This window comes from Pseudochaenichthys georgianus, chromosome 24 (assembly GCF_902827115.2).
Source record: "Pseudochaenichthys georgianus chromosome 24, fPseGeo1.2, whole genome shotgun sequence".
NCBI lineage: Eukaryota > Metazoa > Chordata > Actinopteri > Perciformes > Channichthyidae > Pseudochaenichthys > Pseudochaenichthys georgianus.
Window position 1 is genome coordinate 31,394,290 of NC_047526.1, and position 17,402 is coordinate 31,411,691.

A 17,402-nucleotide genomic window follows, 5' to 3' on the forward strand; every position below is an offset into this window, starting at 1 on the left:
CCATGCGATATGGGCATAACATGTGAACAATTAGAGGACACCCAGCCTGTGTCCGGATCTTAATATACCTCCGAAGGTCCCGGTTGAATGTTGTGTTTGTGTGAGGGCAATAGAAAGGAAGCAGTAATAGAGAACACTGAAGAATTTAATAAAGATTATTTAAAGGAAGTAGTGAAGAGGAATTTGTTTTTAGAAGATCTACAGTGTGGATGTTAAAAAAACAAAATGGATACAGCAGCGTGGATACAACACTTTGTTTTCATTTCAAAATAGGATATTTTCCAAAGTATGGGAATAACATCCGCCGCAGAAGACTGTTCCAGCACCTTCTGTTGTTTATTTCCAGCCACGAGGGTTGAAACCACAAGTCTGTGTTCGCCATGAAGCTATAAGAGGATCAGCTTTAAGTCGGCATTCATCCCACCTTTAATTCGACTATTTTTTGTTCACGTTCAAGACCACAGGGGCAGCTGCCAGTGGAGGTGGCCCTCTATGCGTTACTGTGTGTTCCTGCTGAGTATCTCCCGCCACACCCAGCTGTCAGAGTCACATCTTGACCACATCCTTAACAACTTAATAATACTGCAAGACACACATTGGAGAGCTGCTGCGGAGCCACAGGACACAGCAGGGACATTTGATTAAAACTAAAGCTGAACGCGTTCTGTTTTAACTGCCTTAGCATCTGCTAGGATGGTACTTATTTAGCTCGGACTGACATATTGGATGCATGGAGAGCTTTCATAGCCAAATGCTCGTGGGCTGTGGCAGAGAAGTCGTGCCCCAATTCGAGGGTCTGTTGTTCAATCCCAGCCCTCGCAGTCAACACATGGAAGTGGTGATGGATGTGTGTGAATGTTTATTCCTCCAGTGTCTCAACATTGTCGAATAAATGCAAAAACATGCCCCAAAAACAGTATTTTCACCAACAAACTGGTATCGTCATAGTTTCCATGTGAAGACAACACATTCCCTAACTTGTTGGTCCCTATTGTTCACAATGATGTTCCCTAAACGTCTCATATGCATGCTACTGCAGGAACGCCCGTCTCGTTCCTGATCCCCAGACGCTCAATTTACTGTTTTGTCCCGGTGGCTGCAAGGACTTTTATTGCACATTTTCATTAGTCCTTAAGTTTATATATTATTTATTTGACTATAATTCGGTATAACTGTCATGAAACCTAATTTCCGATAAATAAAGTATTTTGATAGATTGATTGATACTACAATATATGTCCAGCAGCTCCACATATCAGCATGGTTTCATAGTCATGAAACCACAGGTCAGTTATTAATCAGATAACTCATGAGGTCACTGTCCGAGAGCTTTGTCTTGAATTCCTCATGTTCCTCAAAACCAACAACGCTTGTTCAGAAACAACAACTTGTCTAACGAGCTGCATCAATATTGTCAGTAAGTGGCGCAAGCTACTTCTTGTCAGGGAATAAATGTCCCTGCATGTCCTCCTTCGCCCTCTGAGGCAGATGCCCAACCTCGAGCAGCCGCTATCTCCCGTAAGGAGGGGCGGCCCTGGCATTTAGTCGTTGTTACCAGTTTGTGACCGGGCAGCTCTCGGTCAGAGATAGTTATTGTTGTGGGACACCTGGAACACATCCTTCTCGGGGTGGAGATGACCCCGAGCCATAAGGGACAACAACTGTGATTCAGTGTCCTCAGCTGTTTAGTCTATCTATTGAAGAATGTTGATCATTCCACTCTGAACTCGTTAAAACCTGGAGCTACAGGAGGGCTCTTCAGACTTGATTGTGGCATCTCTACCCTGTGGTCAGACCGTGGCCCGTGACTTGTCGTGTGAATTCTCCGGCCCAAGCTCCAAATAAACCGTCAGTGTTTGCCATCAAAGCTCCAGCTCTCCTCGTGTTTCAGAGTCCTGTCTCCTATTGGTTCAGAACCTTCCCCCACACTTCTGAACTTCAAACATAAATGCATCCTCAGTGGTGTTTAAAACAAGCATGATAGTTGATCAAATATTAGCCTCCTGTATCCTGAGCCCCACTGCCTATGATGGCTTCTCTGTAGCGAGGGAAGTGGTTTTACATCATGAAATGCCAGATTATATATCTTCGTAATCATGGCTTGTTCGACTCAGCTGATCTGTGGAGCTTTACAACGAGAAAGAGAAGCACATAAACGCCTCATTCCCTCCCCGCTCAGTCTACTAACTCTGGATCTGTCTTTCTATCCATGAAAAGAAACCATGAAGCTCCACAGTGCTGTTTTAACAAGCCTTCGGTCTCCACGGCTGAGGCCCCGCTCACAGCAGAGAGAACACACTCTTCACCCTCCGCCGGTTTGTTAAACCCACGCAGACTCCAGATGGGTGGAGGCACAGACTGACATTGTTGTAAACGGCCGGAGTGTAGACGGCCAAGCATCCGCAGAGAACCTTGCTTTTTTCATGTAGTCTCCATTTATCCTGGAAAACACTCGTTTGAAACTCGTAACATAATTAACTCGTCAGTCTAACATGTTTAAAGCACCACGTTCGCTCATTTTGTGGGGGACTCTTTTTTCATGTTCATCCAAGGTAGCTATTGTTGCCCGATTACATTTTCCTCATTCTTCTTCTGTTTACTCCTCACAAAGCAGAGGACTGTTAAATCAAATTACAACGTACAAGCGCCACAAGCTGGGTTTTAACCCTAACCTATGATTCACTGAAGAAAATAAACATTGACACTGGCATCTGTGTGTATGCAGCACATAGCATCCTTTGTTTTAGTACAGTTTCACACAATTAATTTACTCGATTACTGTACCTATGTGTCCTTTTGAGGTACTTGCACTATAGTCTTTCCATTTTATGCTACTTTATGCTTCTTTACCACTACAGGGTATATTTTGGAGGCATTTACATTTATTTGAAGCGGTAGATAGTTACTTTGCAGATTTAGATAATGAATAGAAAATACAAATTAACCAATAAGTTATGCTGCAATGTTAAAGGTGGGGTAGGTAAGTTTGGGAAACCGGCTCGAGATACACTTTTTGTTATATTCCATGGAATGCTCTTAACGTCCCGATAGCAATGAATATCTGAAGTGCTTTGACAAAAAATCCATAAAAAAATGTAATCTGTGGAAGCCTTAGTACTGTAAAAAGCACGACCAATCATCTGAGCCGGCCCGGCTAAAGTAACTGGATGGCCTACCTGCCTGTCAGCCTTCCATCGTGTGTTGGAGGAGGGGCTCTGTACGGAAGTCTGAAGGAAGTGGCAGATTTTTTTCGGCTGTTTATTTTCAAATTCTAGCGCACCTTTGCGAATTGGCTCATACTTTTACTTAAGTAAAGTTTTTAATTCCAGGACTTTTACTTGTACATTACATTACAGTTACAAATGTGACTTAGAATAAGTGCAACAAACCATGAAGCGACATACTCAAAAAAGCAAGTGCATTTTTTTTTTACCATGGATCTGAACTTATATTACTTTATTAACTTAATAAGGAAGCTGTAACAACGTCAATTCCCCTGTGGGACAAATGAAGGATTTCTGATTCTGACACAGTAATGGAAACATTTACAACAACAACACAACAACAATAACTATCTAAAAATCCACCAAAAGGAGGAGAGTCTGGTGCCGAGTGTAGGGCCATTACATCCATACCCATGCGTTCAAACCGACGACAACAGAACAATCTGGTCCAAGGTTTTGGAGCTACCTGCCAACACCGGGTCTCCAACCGAGGACATTTGAGCCAAAACCAACTCTGATCAGCAACAGCTGCTGGCTGAACACACACCGTGAACGCACACACACACACGCTCACACCAAAAATCTCATTTGTCATGGTGCTGTGATGTGTGTGTGTGTGTGTGTGTGTGTGTGTGTGTGTGTGTGTGTGTGTGTGTGTGTGTGTGTGTGTGTGTGTGTGTGTGCGTGTGTGTGTGTTATGGTTGGCACTGGGTGGCTGGTGATGCCAGAGTGGAAACATCAACACGTCGGGGGGGGATTATATGGGTGTGGATAAATGGATTGATTGATTAATAAATGGATGAGAGCATGGAAGGAAAGGCAGAGAGAATCAGTAGCACGACGTCACCAAGTCTTAGCGTGATCAAAATATTTTCTATTTCAAAAAGTTGGCCTTTTATTCTCACTTCTACTTGGAAAAGTTGAACGCTCATGTCATGGAAATATATATTTATAGTGTGCGATGGAAAACTACTGGGAAAACAGAATGGGGAAGAATTTCCAGACGCTCTCTCCCCAACGAACATAATCGTATATTCAGCTGTCCCGACACCATCACATGCTCATTATGGATTTTGAATCATATTTGAGAATTAGTGGCTTATTTTGACTTGCTCATAAGGGGCAGTATAGGCTCGGTGCAAAAGCACATGGGTCACTGCATACTTTTAAATGTGTTGGGGAAATAATACATCTTTTTAAATCTGCAATTGATTCAAAACATAACTTAATTAAAGAGCCTACAACGCCTCCATTGTCATGACCGAAAGAACGAGATCGCGGATACAAGCGGCCGAGATGGGTTTTCTCCGCAGGGTGGCTGGCGTCTCCCTTAGGGATAAGGTGAGAGGTTCGGTCATCAGGGAGGGACTCGGAGTTGAGCCGCTCCTCCTTCGCGTCGAAAGGAGCCAGTTGAGGTGGTTCGGGCACCTAGTTAGGATGCCACCTGGGCGCCTCCCTAGGGAGGTGTTCCAGGCACGTCCAGCTGGGAAGAGACCAAGGGGTAGACCTAGGACCAGGTGGAGGGATTATATCTCTTCGCTGGCCTGGGAGCGCCTTGGGATCCCCCAGTCAGAGCTGGTTGATGTCGCCAGGGAAAAGGAAGTTTGGGGCTCTCTGCTGGAACTGCTACCCCGAGACCCGACCACGGATAAGCGGGAGAAGATGGATGGATGGAAAACACCTCCATTGGACTCCTTTGTTTACTTCCATGACATAGTGACATCAATATGTAACACTGTGCTTTTATTGGCTAGCACTTCAACACATTTCCAAGCGTTTGGCCAATCACAACAGAGGTACGAATGAACCTGAAAATGTGCATGATAGGGCCCCTTTAAACTTCTTTAAAACTTCGTTTATATGGATGATTTAAATCCTAAAATAGCTATTTAATTTTAATATCTGTTGCCTTAAGTATTTGTGCTTTTTAACTACGTCATAGGCACTATAGTTTCAAAACATTGTCTGATTGCAGAAGGCTGTAAGTTATGCAGTGTTCTCAATTCCACTTTTCCTCGTGAACATTATACTGCTCAAAAATATACAGAGCTGTTTATTTTGTTACGATTATACATGGTAAAACATTTCCTTGCATTACCTCATGTAAGACAGCTGATTTGATTGGGACAGACAGCTGTTTATGTGGAATAAATATAAGAAGGCACGGCTAGTTAACCACTAGCTACTATTGCGAAACATAAAAAGAAAGACAAGAGCCACCTGTTCGTGATGTACAACGTGTGAAAGATCGGGGCGTGCCGGAGAATTCTTGCAGAGGAATTTTCTACTAATAAAGTCAACATCTCCAGCAGGCGTCTGAAAGGATTTGAGCTGTGAACGCGTTGAGAAGATTCAGCTGTGAGTTGTACGAGACTGCTGGGAGTAACACGCTCTTTCTACTGACTTGTGAATGACGAGCTGTCGGGTGAGTGAATAAGTGGCTCATTTAGAGTAACTACTGTTACCCATAAAGTACACAGCATTCCCGTTATTACATTAAACTCAAATTATTCGAAGGCATCGGTTGTGTTTGTTCTTGGGCTTCGATGTCTAGATTGGCGTTCTTGGCTGTTCATTGCTTTTCTTTATAACACGGACAAGTCAAATCAAGCAATCTGATTGGTTCTTAGCCGTGATATAATGAGCGTATATCACGGGTAGAATTGTAGTTACTTTTCACAAGTCATGTATCCCTCCGCGTCTGAGAAAAGCTACAACCGTTACAGCCGTTACATCACGTCCGTTACGAAACTAACTAACCAACAACGCTTAAGATGGAAACATTTAAGGTTAACTTCGACCTCCGGGGGGTCTTACTCTGGAGGAGTGGATTGAGCAGTGCCTATCTCCAGAAAGCACCTAAACGACGACATGCAGAGCTACGTGAAGAGCAGGTAGACCAACTGGAAAAGTACCATCAAAAGCTTTCTGATGCGGGTCTTGAAACAAAGCAGAGGAAGTATGACCGTCAGTGGCCACAGGTGCGAAAGCTCTCTCCAGAGCTGCTGGAAGCCGAATCTCGGGGACCGGAGAAAGTGGAGCAATATTCTCGCCACGCCAAGAAACAGCCTAGAACAGTGGTTCTCAAACTTTTTCTGTCATTCCCCACCTGTTCCTCATCGCTCCAATAAAATGGTAGGCCAAGCTTAAAATTGTCAAATGTATCGTTCTATAACAGGGGTCTCCAACTTTTTTTAGGATGAGGGTTACTTTAAAAAAATAAAACAAGTCGTGAGCTACTTTTACTCGTCTTTTTGCAGTGTATATATTTAGCACATTTTAACATTATTATACTACCTTTAACCTTTGAGTGCTGTTTGGGTCTGTGGGACCCGTTTTCAGTGTTTACTAAAATAAAATGTATGCAATTTAATTATTTTAACCTGCTTTATTTGGTGGTGGACGTCACATCCTCGAGGGTCCGGGGGCATGCACCCCCAGGAAGATTTTTTTTAAATGTTGAAGTTGAATGCATCAATCTGGTGCACTTTGAGCTAGGGCTGCTCAATTAAATCGTATTTTAATCGCAATTACGATTTTGGCTTGCAACGATTATGAAAACAACATAATCGAAATAAAACGATTTTATTTATTTTTTAAATAGGTTTTTCAGTTGAATTATACTTAAACGTAATCAACTGTTAAAAACATACTTTTCAAATTATTTTCTTCAATAAATTGATGTTTTTCAAAGTAAATGGTTAATCGTTTTTAATAATCGTGATATCAATTATTGACCCAAATAATCGAGATTATGATTTTTACCATAATCGAGCAGCCCTACTTTGAGCCCAACATGAATTTATGGATACAGCTCTCAACACTCAGATGAAAGGGAGCTGTATACTTTTCAATAATCCAAACATCTTTAGAATATGATCACAACAAATCATTTAAACTTGTTTATTCTTATCTTATGTTACCTAGTTAGCATTCTTTCTTTTTATTTATGCATATTTGACTAATCACTCCCCTTTTAAACTTTTTACTGTCCTATAGTACACATTGGAATGATTTCTTACTTTATTTTGTACAACTTTATTAAATAGATAAAGGTGTGCTCTCTCTTGCTCTCTCGCTCTCTCTCTCTCTCTCTCGCTCCACATTGCTTTTCTTCCCGACTGCAACGCTGTTGTGTGTGTCTGTGAGAGCGTTTCACACGTGTGTATGAGAGATTTTTACCAGTGGCGAGCCTGTCTCTGAGGGCCTAAGATATTCTACAAAATAATATTTAAAAACATTAAAACAAATTATATTTTTCTTTATATATTTTTTTTAAATATGTTTTTAGTAATATTTGTCAATAGTTTTACCAAAATTACTTGATTAAATTGTATTTAAAATAACATTTCCAAAGAAATAAATCCTATGAATCTGCCTATTCAGTTTCTGTTTGAATGTGAAGGGTTAAATGAAAGAAGCTCCTCTCTGCGAGTCTGTGAAGACAGGAGCTGATTGGACGTCCAGCTATGAATTCACAGAGGGTCGCTATAGTAACTGAACGAGAGTAATGTCAAATGACAGTACAATTGACCAATCATATCTTCCCTCTAAATGGGTGGGCTTTATTATCGCGGACTTTATGACAAGTTCCGCCCGCTGTGAAACGTTTCTTGTTTCCATAGCAACAACAACTGTCAACAGCGTAAACTTGCCTTCAAAATAAAAGCATGCCAAATTACACTTAAGACATACAACTGCAACGAAAGTAACAAACACAATGCAATATCCTTTTCAATTTCAAAGAACACAAATTGGGTTATCTACAGGTGTTGTTTTGTGTGGTAGAGGGTCGCTTTTCATTGATACGTTTTGCACCCCGGGCGGTCCGTTGTTTTGATATTCCACCAGTGTATAAATAATAAATAAATGTGAAAAAAAAATGTAAAAAAAAAAATTTGAATTTTTTTTTTTTTTTTAAATAATTTTTTTTTTTCCGCGACCCACCTATCACATCTCTGCGCGCCCCACACTTTGAGAAACGCTGGCCTAGAACAACCTCAACCTATACAAGTAACCACGTAAGCCATGCTACTGATGCTGGACAGTTTTTCAGTGGGTGAACGGCAACATACAAATGAATGTAAATATATATCGCCAAATAATCGATTAACGCTCTCTGTCTAATATGTTCGCTAGCTGTTAGTGTTGTTGCATAGCAACCACCTCGCACTATGTTTTGTGCAGAAGGCAACGGAGGGATTATTTTATTTTGAACATCATTATTTACTAATAAAAACAACTATTTAAATCAGAGTGTGTATTTTTGTCGCCTGTCGTGAGCTATTGCTTAAATAATACATGTTGGGGAAATATTTTCCAAGTTCCATAACTTTGACCCAGTTTATCAGTTCAAACTGTCCTGACTGAGCACACGCACCTGTAACCTTGGCTGCTGTGCTCTCAGTGTTCTGTCTCCCTGTTCCTGCCTGTTGGCATCAGCTGATAGAGGTGTTATGCTTCTATCTTGTTATGCAGCATGTTGATTATTCTCTCAGAACTAGCTAAATACATGGGTCTGGGGTAGAGATCTTGAGAATTGGTTTGGCATCTCAACTGTGTCAACTTGTGGCTCGTGACCTGTCTTGTGAATTCTCCGGCCGAAGCTCCAAATAAACTTTGTTTGCCATCAAAGCTCCAGCTCTCCATCGTGTGAGTCCTGACTCCTATTGCTTCAGAAGTTTCCCCCACAATACACAAGTTGTAGTTCTGAAAATATACAACATGTATTGATTTATGAGAGACATACCTCTGGGACCAGGTTGTCCGATGTCTCCTTTCTCTCCCTGGAAACCGTCGACTCCGACAGACCCTTTAATTCCCCGGCTGCCCATCATCCCTTTTTCTCCGCTGAACCCTGAAACACAAACAAATACAAGCTTGAACTCAAAAAGTGATTACAAATCATTCAATAGGAAGAAACTCAAGCACAATATACTGCAATATTGTTCATGAGACTCTCCTCAATATGAGCTTTGATACCATTCAAAGCACATGCACTATTGAGGTGGGATTCAAACGTAAAGCATGTATTCAATACTTGACATTAAACTTTAATAGGTTAAAGTTAAAATGTTAGTATTCTCAAAGCTGTTTTCGCTTCCTGGCAGTTTTAGAAAAAACGTTTAAGTATATATATATATACGGTTCCACTAAATAAACAATTTCACAAGTTATTTTTAATACGCATTTGAGGAGGAATCTGTTCAAATCCATACATGAGATGTTTAGGTGCAAAATACAAATAAATCATTAAACGCAGGCTTTGTATTAACATTTTCTTTTTTTTAACTTCTTCTTTTTGTATTACTTTTAATATAGTATATTTTAATATTGTCTGCTTATCTGTATTATTGTGTTGCATTGTTGGAGAAGCCTGTGACCTAAGATTTTCACCGACATACTTACTCTGTAGCTATGTTAGTTTGACAATAAAGAACCTTGAACCTTGAATTAAGAAGGGATTAAAGTTCACTTTGACTCGCGAAATCATTTCATCTATATACCATAGCAACTCGAAAAAACAGGTAATAATACGAGGATTTCATGATACATTTACAAGAAGCCCTAATCCTGTTCTTCTTCCTAGCCCTGGCATACACGAGACATGATATGATATACTTTATTAATCCCCGTGGGGAAACGGTTTCTCTGCTTTTGACCCATCCTAGTGTTAGGAGCAGTGGGCTGCCATTTTGAACAGCGCCCGGGGAGCAGTGTAGGGAACGGTGCCTTGCTCAGGGACACCTCGGTAGCACTTGGTCTTTCCGGGACTTGAACTGGTGACCTTCCAGTTACCAAGCCGAGTCCCTATCGACTTCGCCACCAACATACAGATGTTAGAAGTAATTTTCACTTAGTTATTTTACTTCTCTCTACATTTCAAATCCATAATGCTTGAAGAATAGCGCTATCCTTAATTTTGTTCCATAAAAAACAGTTTTCTTGAAAAGTCCCACCCTGATGCACTCATTGAGGACTTTCCTTTACACTAAGCACACTCAAACGTCTTAAAATTAATGTAGTAACGAGTTTTTGAATGCATCGTTGACGTATAAAGCGCCACCTTTGTCAATACCTCGATATGCTCCGATTACACTGTTGTGACCACACAGAAATATCATTGAAACAATTACATCGAAGGCATTAGGAACAAAGACACAAGACGAGGATAATGGATGATGCTTTTCTGTCTGCTGTAAAGCATCGGCATAAAAACTCCTCTGGGAAAATGCAATCAATCACATTTTGGAAGGAGTGCAGACGTGTTCTGTGCGATCTGCAGGAAAGTCCAACGAAAGTCAAAAAGGATTTTCAGAGCCTGGACGTGATGACAGATTTGTTTGACCTCGATGTAAATGGAGTAATAGAAGAACATGCATGCACTGCTTTATAGACATATTATTCATAACATGGTATTTTTATCATCCAAAAGACGTCAGCTAAGAAATATCAACTTTCAAAAACAGGTTTTTCTTTCAAGTTGGCATCGCCTCGGAGTTACACTGATTTTCATGGACGTTTGTATCGTATTGAGTCTGGCTCTGATTTTCCTCATAGTCTTTTACATTGAGTCACTTTTTAGGAAAATGGATACGTATAAGTTTCCGCAGGTCTGTTTCAGATCCAAAATCAAGTCCATAATTCATAACCTGTAAAGACCTCGATTAGGAAGCAATTATCCTGAATTAAAATGTCTCCACTTGACAAGACATGTGTATTTTTCCCATATATAATGTTTACATTTCATCCCATGTAATCTTGTTTTACATCCGATCGTTTGAGTATCTCTCAGCTTGAAGGCTCTTCTCTGAGGGGTTTCTGCAAATCGTTTTTAACAACTATAAGTACAATTAATAATGTATGAAGTGAACCCTACAGTGGTTGACTTAAAGTTATTATTCAAAGAGCCCTTCACTACAGACACAAGCTTGATGGATGTTGGGCACATTGTTCCGTTTTGGTCCTCGGGGAAGTTTCCATTCAATGTTATGTTTCCTCTCTATCTATTAAACAGGCTGCTTTCCTACAGAAATGATTTTAATTCACTTTTTCCTGGAACTACACTAATGGAGGGGGTTTTCCATCCAGCAGAAAGATAATGCTTCTTGGAAATGTCATGCAGGAGCTGCAGTTCATCGGCCTGGGAATGTGGGATGGATGATGACAGGGGAGGAGCGAGAGGAAGAGGTACCCCGCTGGAAGGGGTCCAAAAAACATCTGGATTCATATCGCAGTATCTGATAAATAGTCATTTCAGCTTTCTTGCGTGCCAATTGTGTCCGGATGAAGGTTAATGTTGTGGTTCTTGGTGAAGACAAAGATGGATGACCCGTCCATGCCCTGTCTGAAAATAAATCCCCATCCAAAGCTTGGGGGTGTTGTTTTCGTAAGCGTATCTATATGACCTATGAACGTAAAGGTAGTAACACCAGCCGAAGTCTGTTTTGCGTAAAAAGGCAGCATTTCACGCTCAAACGTGAAAAAAGGCATGTGACTCAAAAGACTTGGTGTTTACATAGTACATTTACGGGACACGTTTATGACCTACAGCTTGTAAAACCTTCCAAAATCACGAGGCAATATTAGACTTTTTACGTCTTTGGGCTCACATGAATTAAGAGGAAATAGTTTGAACTCATAGAAATACCTGATCTTCCATTTCCTACATACATTACAACTATGAAATACTTCAAAGTTGAATAACACAGCATTTCCAGGTTGAGGATTTGTATTAAGTGGTTTGAATAGAAGTTGGAAGCAATATTGATTAAATGTATAAGAGCACGGAAACGAGAATCGAGACATTAAAGTGGCGTCAACTTCTCATCCAACTCTTTGCTTGAGAACACGTACTGTACGTCGTTGCAACATCTCTTCCTCCAGTGATCCTTTCGTAGGTCTTAGTTATTCTACTCAATAACATCCGAATGGTAGAGTTGTAGTACCCACCTCTCAATCCTGTCAGTCCAGGAGCCCCGGGGGGTCCTGCCTTCCCAGGATCTCCCTTATCTCCCTTTGGACCCGGAGGACCTGCAGAGAGAAGAGTCACAATTGATGAGATAAAGTATTGGTGATATTTTGCACTCAATGCAAATACCAATGCACACACTTTGTCGTTGATTGTAGATCGTTGTTAACCACATCCACTATCTTGCAGTTATAGGATGATTACATGTACTGACGTTGAGATGAAAAAACTAAACTTTGTCAGCTTATATTGCTGATGTTTTATCCAGAAGATCATCGGTTGCCCCCTCCCCTCCCTGGAGGTGCTGTACAGCTCTCGTTGCCTTAAGAAGGCAGTCAAAATCCTCAAGGACCCACACCACCCGGGTAACGAGCACTTCGTACGGCTGCGCTCAGGCAGGCGCTTCCGTACCATGTCTTCCCGGACAAACAGACTCAAGTTCAGTTTCTTTCCCAGGGCCATATGTGCACTAAACGCTGCTAATATTTAAGTTATATAGGCCTTCCGTGCAATACGAGGGGAGTCGTGCAATTTAATTAATTTATTATTTATTTATGTACATATTCCTTTTTTTAAGTCCCATTTATTGTTTTTATAGTGTCTTGTTGTTGCGTGTTGGCACCTTGAGTCTGTTGTAATTTCGTTGTACTTGTACAATGAAAAATAAAGTTCTATCTATCTATCTATCTATCTATATATGTTTCATAGGAGAATCATGATTGTAGATTGTGAAAAACAACAAGTTGAAGAAAAGATACTCCGTAACAGAGAAAAGATACTTGATGCAAACACGTAGCTTTACTACTGACAGCAGGGTATTCTCCAAAGAACAAGGATTTAGGAAGATTAAAGTTACAGCAGTGTATAGTTTAACAGGTTTTTACAAAGTAGGATGCATATATTTTTATTTCATTCACTATAAATTGACATCAACATTGCCTCTATCTCACTGTACCTCCTGAAGAGAAGTGGAAGCTCCACCAAGGGTGTGTCAGGACCTTTATTATTACAGTAAGCTGGAGCCCTTATTATGAAAAGTGTGGCCAAAGTCAAGGAAGGCAGTAACCGTGTAGCTTATCACTTAAAAAGGGAACACATGGAACTGAGAGAGATACGAACACATGAGGCTTATTTCTGCAGATAATGATGTTATCAGTGTCAAGAAACCCGGGTATTTTCTTGTCTTTTATTATAGTTCACACACACACCAAACACACAGTGACATGGCGGCCAAAATGTAGGCCAAACTTTGTCTTACAACTGGTCCACGGATTCAATCCAAAGCGTTTATTGTACTTGGAAAGAGGAGAGAGAGAGAGAGAGAGAGAGAGAGAGAGAGAGAGAGAGAGAGAGAGAGAGAGAGAGAGAGAGAGACCACAATGGGAACCACATGTTTATCAAGGTGGACTGCAATACAGCTTGTGGCAATGCTTAACCATTCAGAGCCTGTTATTGTCCAGCACATGTCCAGCGGTTCTGATCCTTCAGAGCCGCTAATGTTCTTCATCTGAAGCCGCTGACTGACTTTGAGATACAGATTGAGCTTCTTCACAACTGGACACAGTTAACTGGTCACGAGACCGTGAAAAGGTCACCTTAAGAAGGAAGGCTGGGTGTCTGCTGCCCCATCTGTGTATCGGTGTGTGTTGCTGTATTTCTATTCTTGTGAGGCCCACTAAAGACTCTCAAGGAGTTCAGGTTAAGGTTAGCATTAGGTTGAACTGCAATGAAAAGTTGATCTATAGCAAAACAATTGAGATTCATTTTTTAGTTTGTTGCCGCTGTTTAAAATAAAATGCCAAACATTCCTTTCTTCCAGCTTCTTCATTGCGTCTGCTTTAATACTTAAAATACCTTTAGGTTTTGTGGTGTTGGCTTGTGAAAGGCACTTTCTTCTGACCTTGTATCTTTTGACCTGAGCTAACCTTTGGGCCTCAGTCTTAACATTGAGCCTCTGCACACTTTTGACTGGACTTCTTAGATCTATGGTCTTCAGTAGTCAACAATACAACAGATCTAAACGCAACAAGGAGATACATATAAAAAGATCTTCATGCAAGTGTTTGTGCCTATTACTAGAAAGTTTAGGAGTCAGGTTTTCTGGGTATTGGGTTTTTATTTTATTGGGCACACGAGTTAATTTAATAAGGGCTAGTTTGTGCATCCTTCAGAGGAATGTGATGCTTGCACCATGTTTTGTCCAATTAATGTAATAGATATTTCAATGGAGAACTGAAACCATGACCTGCTGTGGGAGCGAGTTGAATTGTCAGAGGTTCACAAAGGTCAGCAGGACCGTGAACTAGTTTGGATGCAACTCAGCATTCTTTCTCCTCCAAACGGAGGAGAAAGAATGCTGAGTTGCATCCAAAGAACACCTACTGTGAAACATGGGGGTGGAACCATCATGCTTTGGGGCTGTCTTTCTGCAAAGGGACCAGGACGACTGATCCGTGTAAAGGAAAGAATGAATGGGGCCATGTATCGTGAGATTTTGAGTGACAACCTCCTTCCATCAGCAAGGGCATTGAAGATGAAACGTGGCTGGGTCTTTCAGCATGACAATGATCCCAAACACACCGCCCGGGCAACGAAGGAGTGGCTTCGTAAGAAGCATTTCAAGGTCCTGGAGTGGCCTAGCCAGTCTCCAGATCTCAACCCCATAGAAAATCTTTGGAGGGAGTTGAAAGTCTGTGTTGCCCAGCGACAGCCCCAAAACATCACTGCTCTAGAGGAGATCTGCATGGAGGAATGGGCCAAAACACCAGCAACAGTGTGTGAAAACCATGTGAAGACTTACAGAACACGTTTGACCTCTGTCATTGCCAACAAAGGGTATATAGCAAAGTATTGAGATGAACTTTTGTTATTGACCAAATACTTATTTTCCACCATCATTTGCAAATAAATTCTTTAAAAATCAGACAATGTGATTTTCTGGATTTTTTTTTCTCATTCCGTCTCTCATCGTTGAGGGGAAAATTACAGGCCTCTCATCTTTTTAAGTGGGAGAACTTGCACAATTGGTGGCTGACTAAATACTTGTTTGCCCCACTGTATATATATATATATATATATATATATATTTTTTTTTCTTCTCACTCAAATTAATAATTATAACAAAGTACAACAAAAAAACAAAAACAAAAAAACAACAATAATTCTCAAATAGTCTGCCATGTTCAACAGGGGCAAGAAGAAGCTTAACAAATACTTTTCTGGTCCTCCCCCCTCGAGCATATATTTTTCATATAAATAAAACATTAGGTCATCGTCATCAGCGACATGCTTGCCTTTTGTTTTTTTACAAAACAATCAGAAATAAATTACTTTTACAATTACAAGAAATAACAACAAATGGGATTGTACAGGTCCTGTTCATAACCATTAATGATTTGGCTCCTAAATAATACTTTCAGTTTAGATAGACTTGTACAATATTTCAGTGCATCGTTACAGTTATTCCACAGACTAACACCTTCTGATGAGACGCAATGAAGTTTGGCATTTGTTCGTACGGGTGGTTTTTTGAAAATGCAGTTTCCTCTCAACGTGTGCATGCTTTCTCTCCGTGTGAAAAGTCCCTGGATATTATGAGGTAATTGTTGATTTGCGGTGAGTTTTCTCCCTAGGAGGCTAAAATGTGGCTTGAAGGGTAAGTATTGGGCTGTGAATGTGTGTGTTGGTGTTCATGCCAATTGGCGAAAAGGGATTTAGCAGCAACAGGGGAGTTAACGTACCACAACCCATCTCAAGAATCGTTGGAGTTGCCAAAGTTAAATACAACCCAAAATGTTTCTTTCAGCAGAGAGAAAGCTGGACACATCCACTCCAACCTTTACATAGATCAAATACTGTCTGGAAATCATCTACTTTTTAAAGATATATAAGTGTGTCTGTCTCGCTCAGCTTTGGTAAACACAGTTCACCCTGGTGGTCCTGATGAACTTGCATCCTCCAAAATAGTTTGTTTTAGCCCAGCTTCACATTATTAATCTCTTGGCTTTCCGGGACCCATGTCTTCATTCAGCTGAGAGTGGTTCAACAATAACAAGCCCAGCGGCCCCTTCAGGAACATCTGACAGTGCTGAGTCCAAGAGTACAACACTAGTGTCGAGTTCAGGCGCCTCCGTCCAACATTCAGTCAATCTAATATCGGATGGAGCAACAGGGCAGTGAGTCTGTATTTTCGTATGTCAGATGTAGGGAAGATAGGGACGGGGGTTGTTGAAATACATCACCATGACGAATGACGCAAGGCACTATCAAGGTTTAAGTTATTCGAGAATACAGTCAATTTAACAGAGAACAGATGGACGACACTGTGGTCATAAGGAGGCTAACCTGTTCAATGTATGTCCCTAATGTAAGAGGGCAGGGCTGTGTTTAAAAGAGATCTATCCTGAGGGGATTTAGAGCAGAGTGCTTTGGTTGGACAGATACTGTTACACAGACATTTACAGTATTGGCCAAGTCAATATGTATTTACCTATTGACCCTTAGAGACATTTTAAGTAATGATATTTCCTGAGGACAGTAAGATGTTGGAATCTAGACGTAGTGAACACTATCTATGAAGGAAATCGTTGAAATGGATGACCTGCGCTTCCTATCTTTTTTCTTTTTGTTAAAATGCATAAAATTGTAGCAAATGAAAATCAACAACTACATAAGACTTCAACGTGTGTAAGCCAGGCACCTCTGAGCTATAGCACTCTTAACGAGCAAAGCAAACACAACACTCAAAATGTACATTAATTGCCATCAGATGACGCCGATGGCTGTAAATGTTTCCAGGCCTCGGCTTTGCTCGGCTCACAACATATGACTAACTCAGCAAAAACTCCATCACATCAGCAGTTTTCAGCAACAACAGATCTTCAATCCAAAATCTCTGCGTGTCACTAAAACCCTTTGATGTCAAGATACGTATTTCAACGAGACTTGTTTTCTGGCCAAACCTGGATAAATCACTGTGAATACGCTTGGGAGAAGAAACATAAATAGTGTGTGTGCAGACACCTTAAGCATTTAGCATCGAGTTCTTACATTAAAATATTAAGTGTGACATGTTGCCTCTGGAAATCCAAAGGTTTACTGATAAGCCACAACATGGAGGATGACTTTGATTCATTATCCGTCAGTAAGCACAGGACTATCTGCCACCTGCAGAAGTAAAAGTCTCCAGGCCAGATTTGAAAACAGCT

At 40.8% G+C, this 17,402-nt stretch overlaps 1 protein-coding gene across 3 annotated transcripts in view; it reads right to left on the reverse strand.

Annotated features, from left to right (window-relative positions):
• scara5 (scavenger receptor class A, member 5 (putative)) overlaps positions 1–17,402 on the reverse strand; it is a 99,369-nt gene that overhangs the window by 33,556 nt on the left and 48,411 nt on the right. For all 3 annotated transcript variants that reach the window (XM_034076297.2, XM_034076296.2, XM_034076295.2), the window contains 2 exons: positions 12,177–12,257; positions 8,974–9,081 (listed from right to left, as the gene is read on the reverse strand). In XM_034076297.2, coding sequence (XP_033932188.1) covers positions 8,974–9,081; positions 12,177–12,257 — 189 coding nt within the window. The remainder of the gene's footprint in view (positions 1–8,973; positions 9,082–12,176; positions 12,258–17,402) is intronic.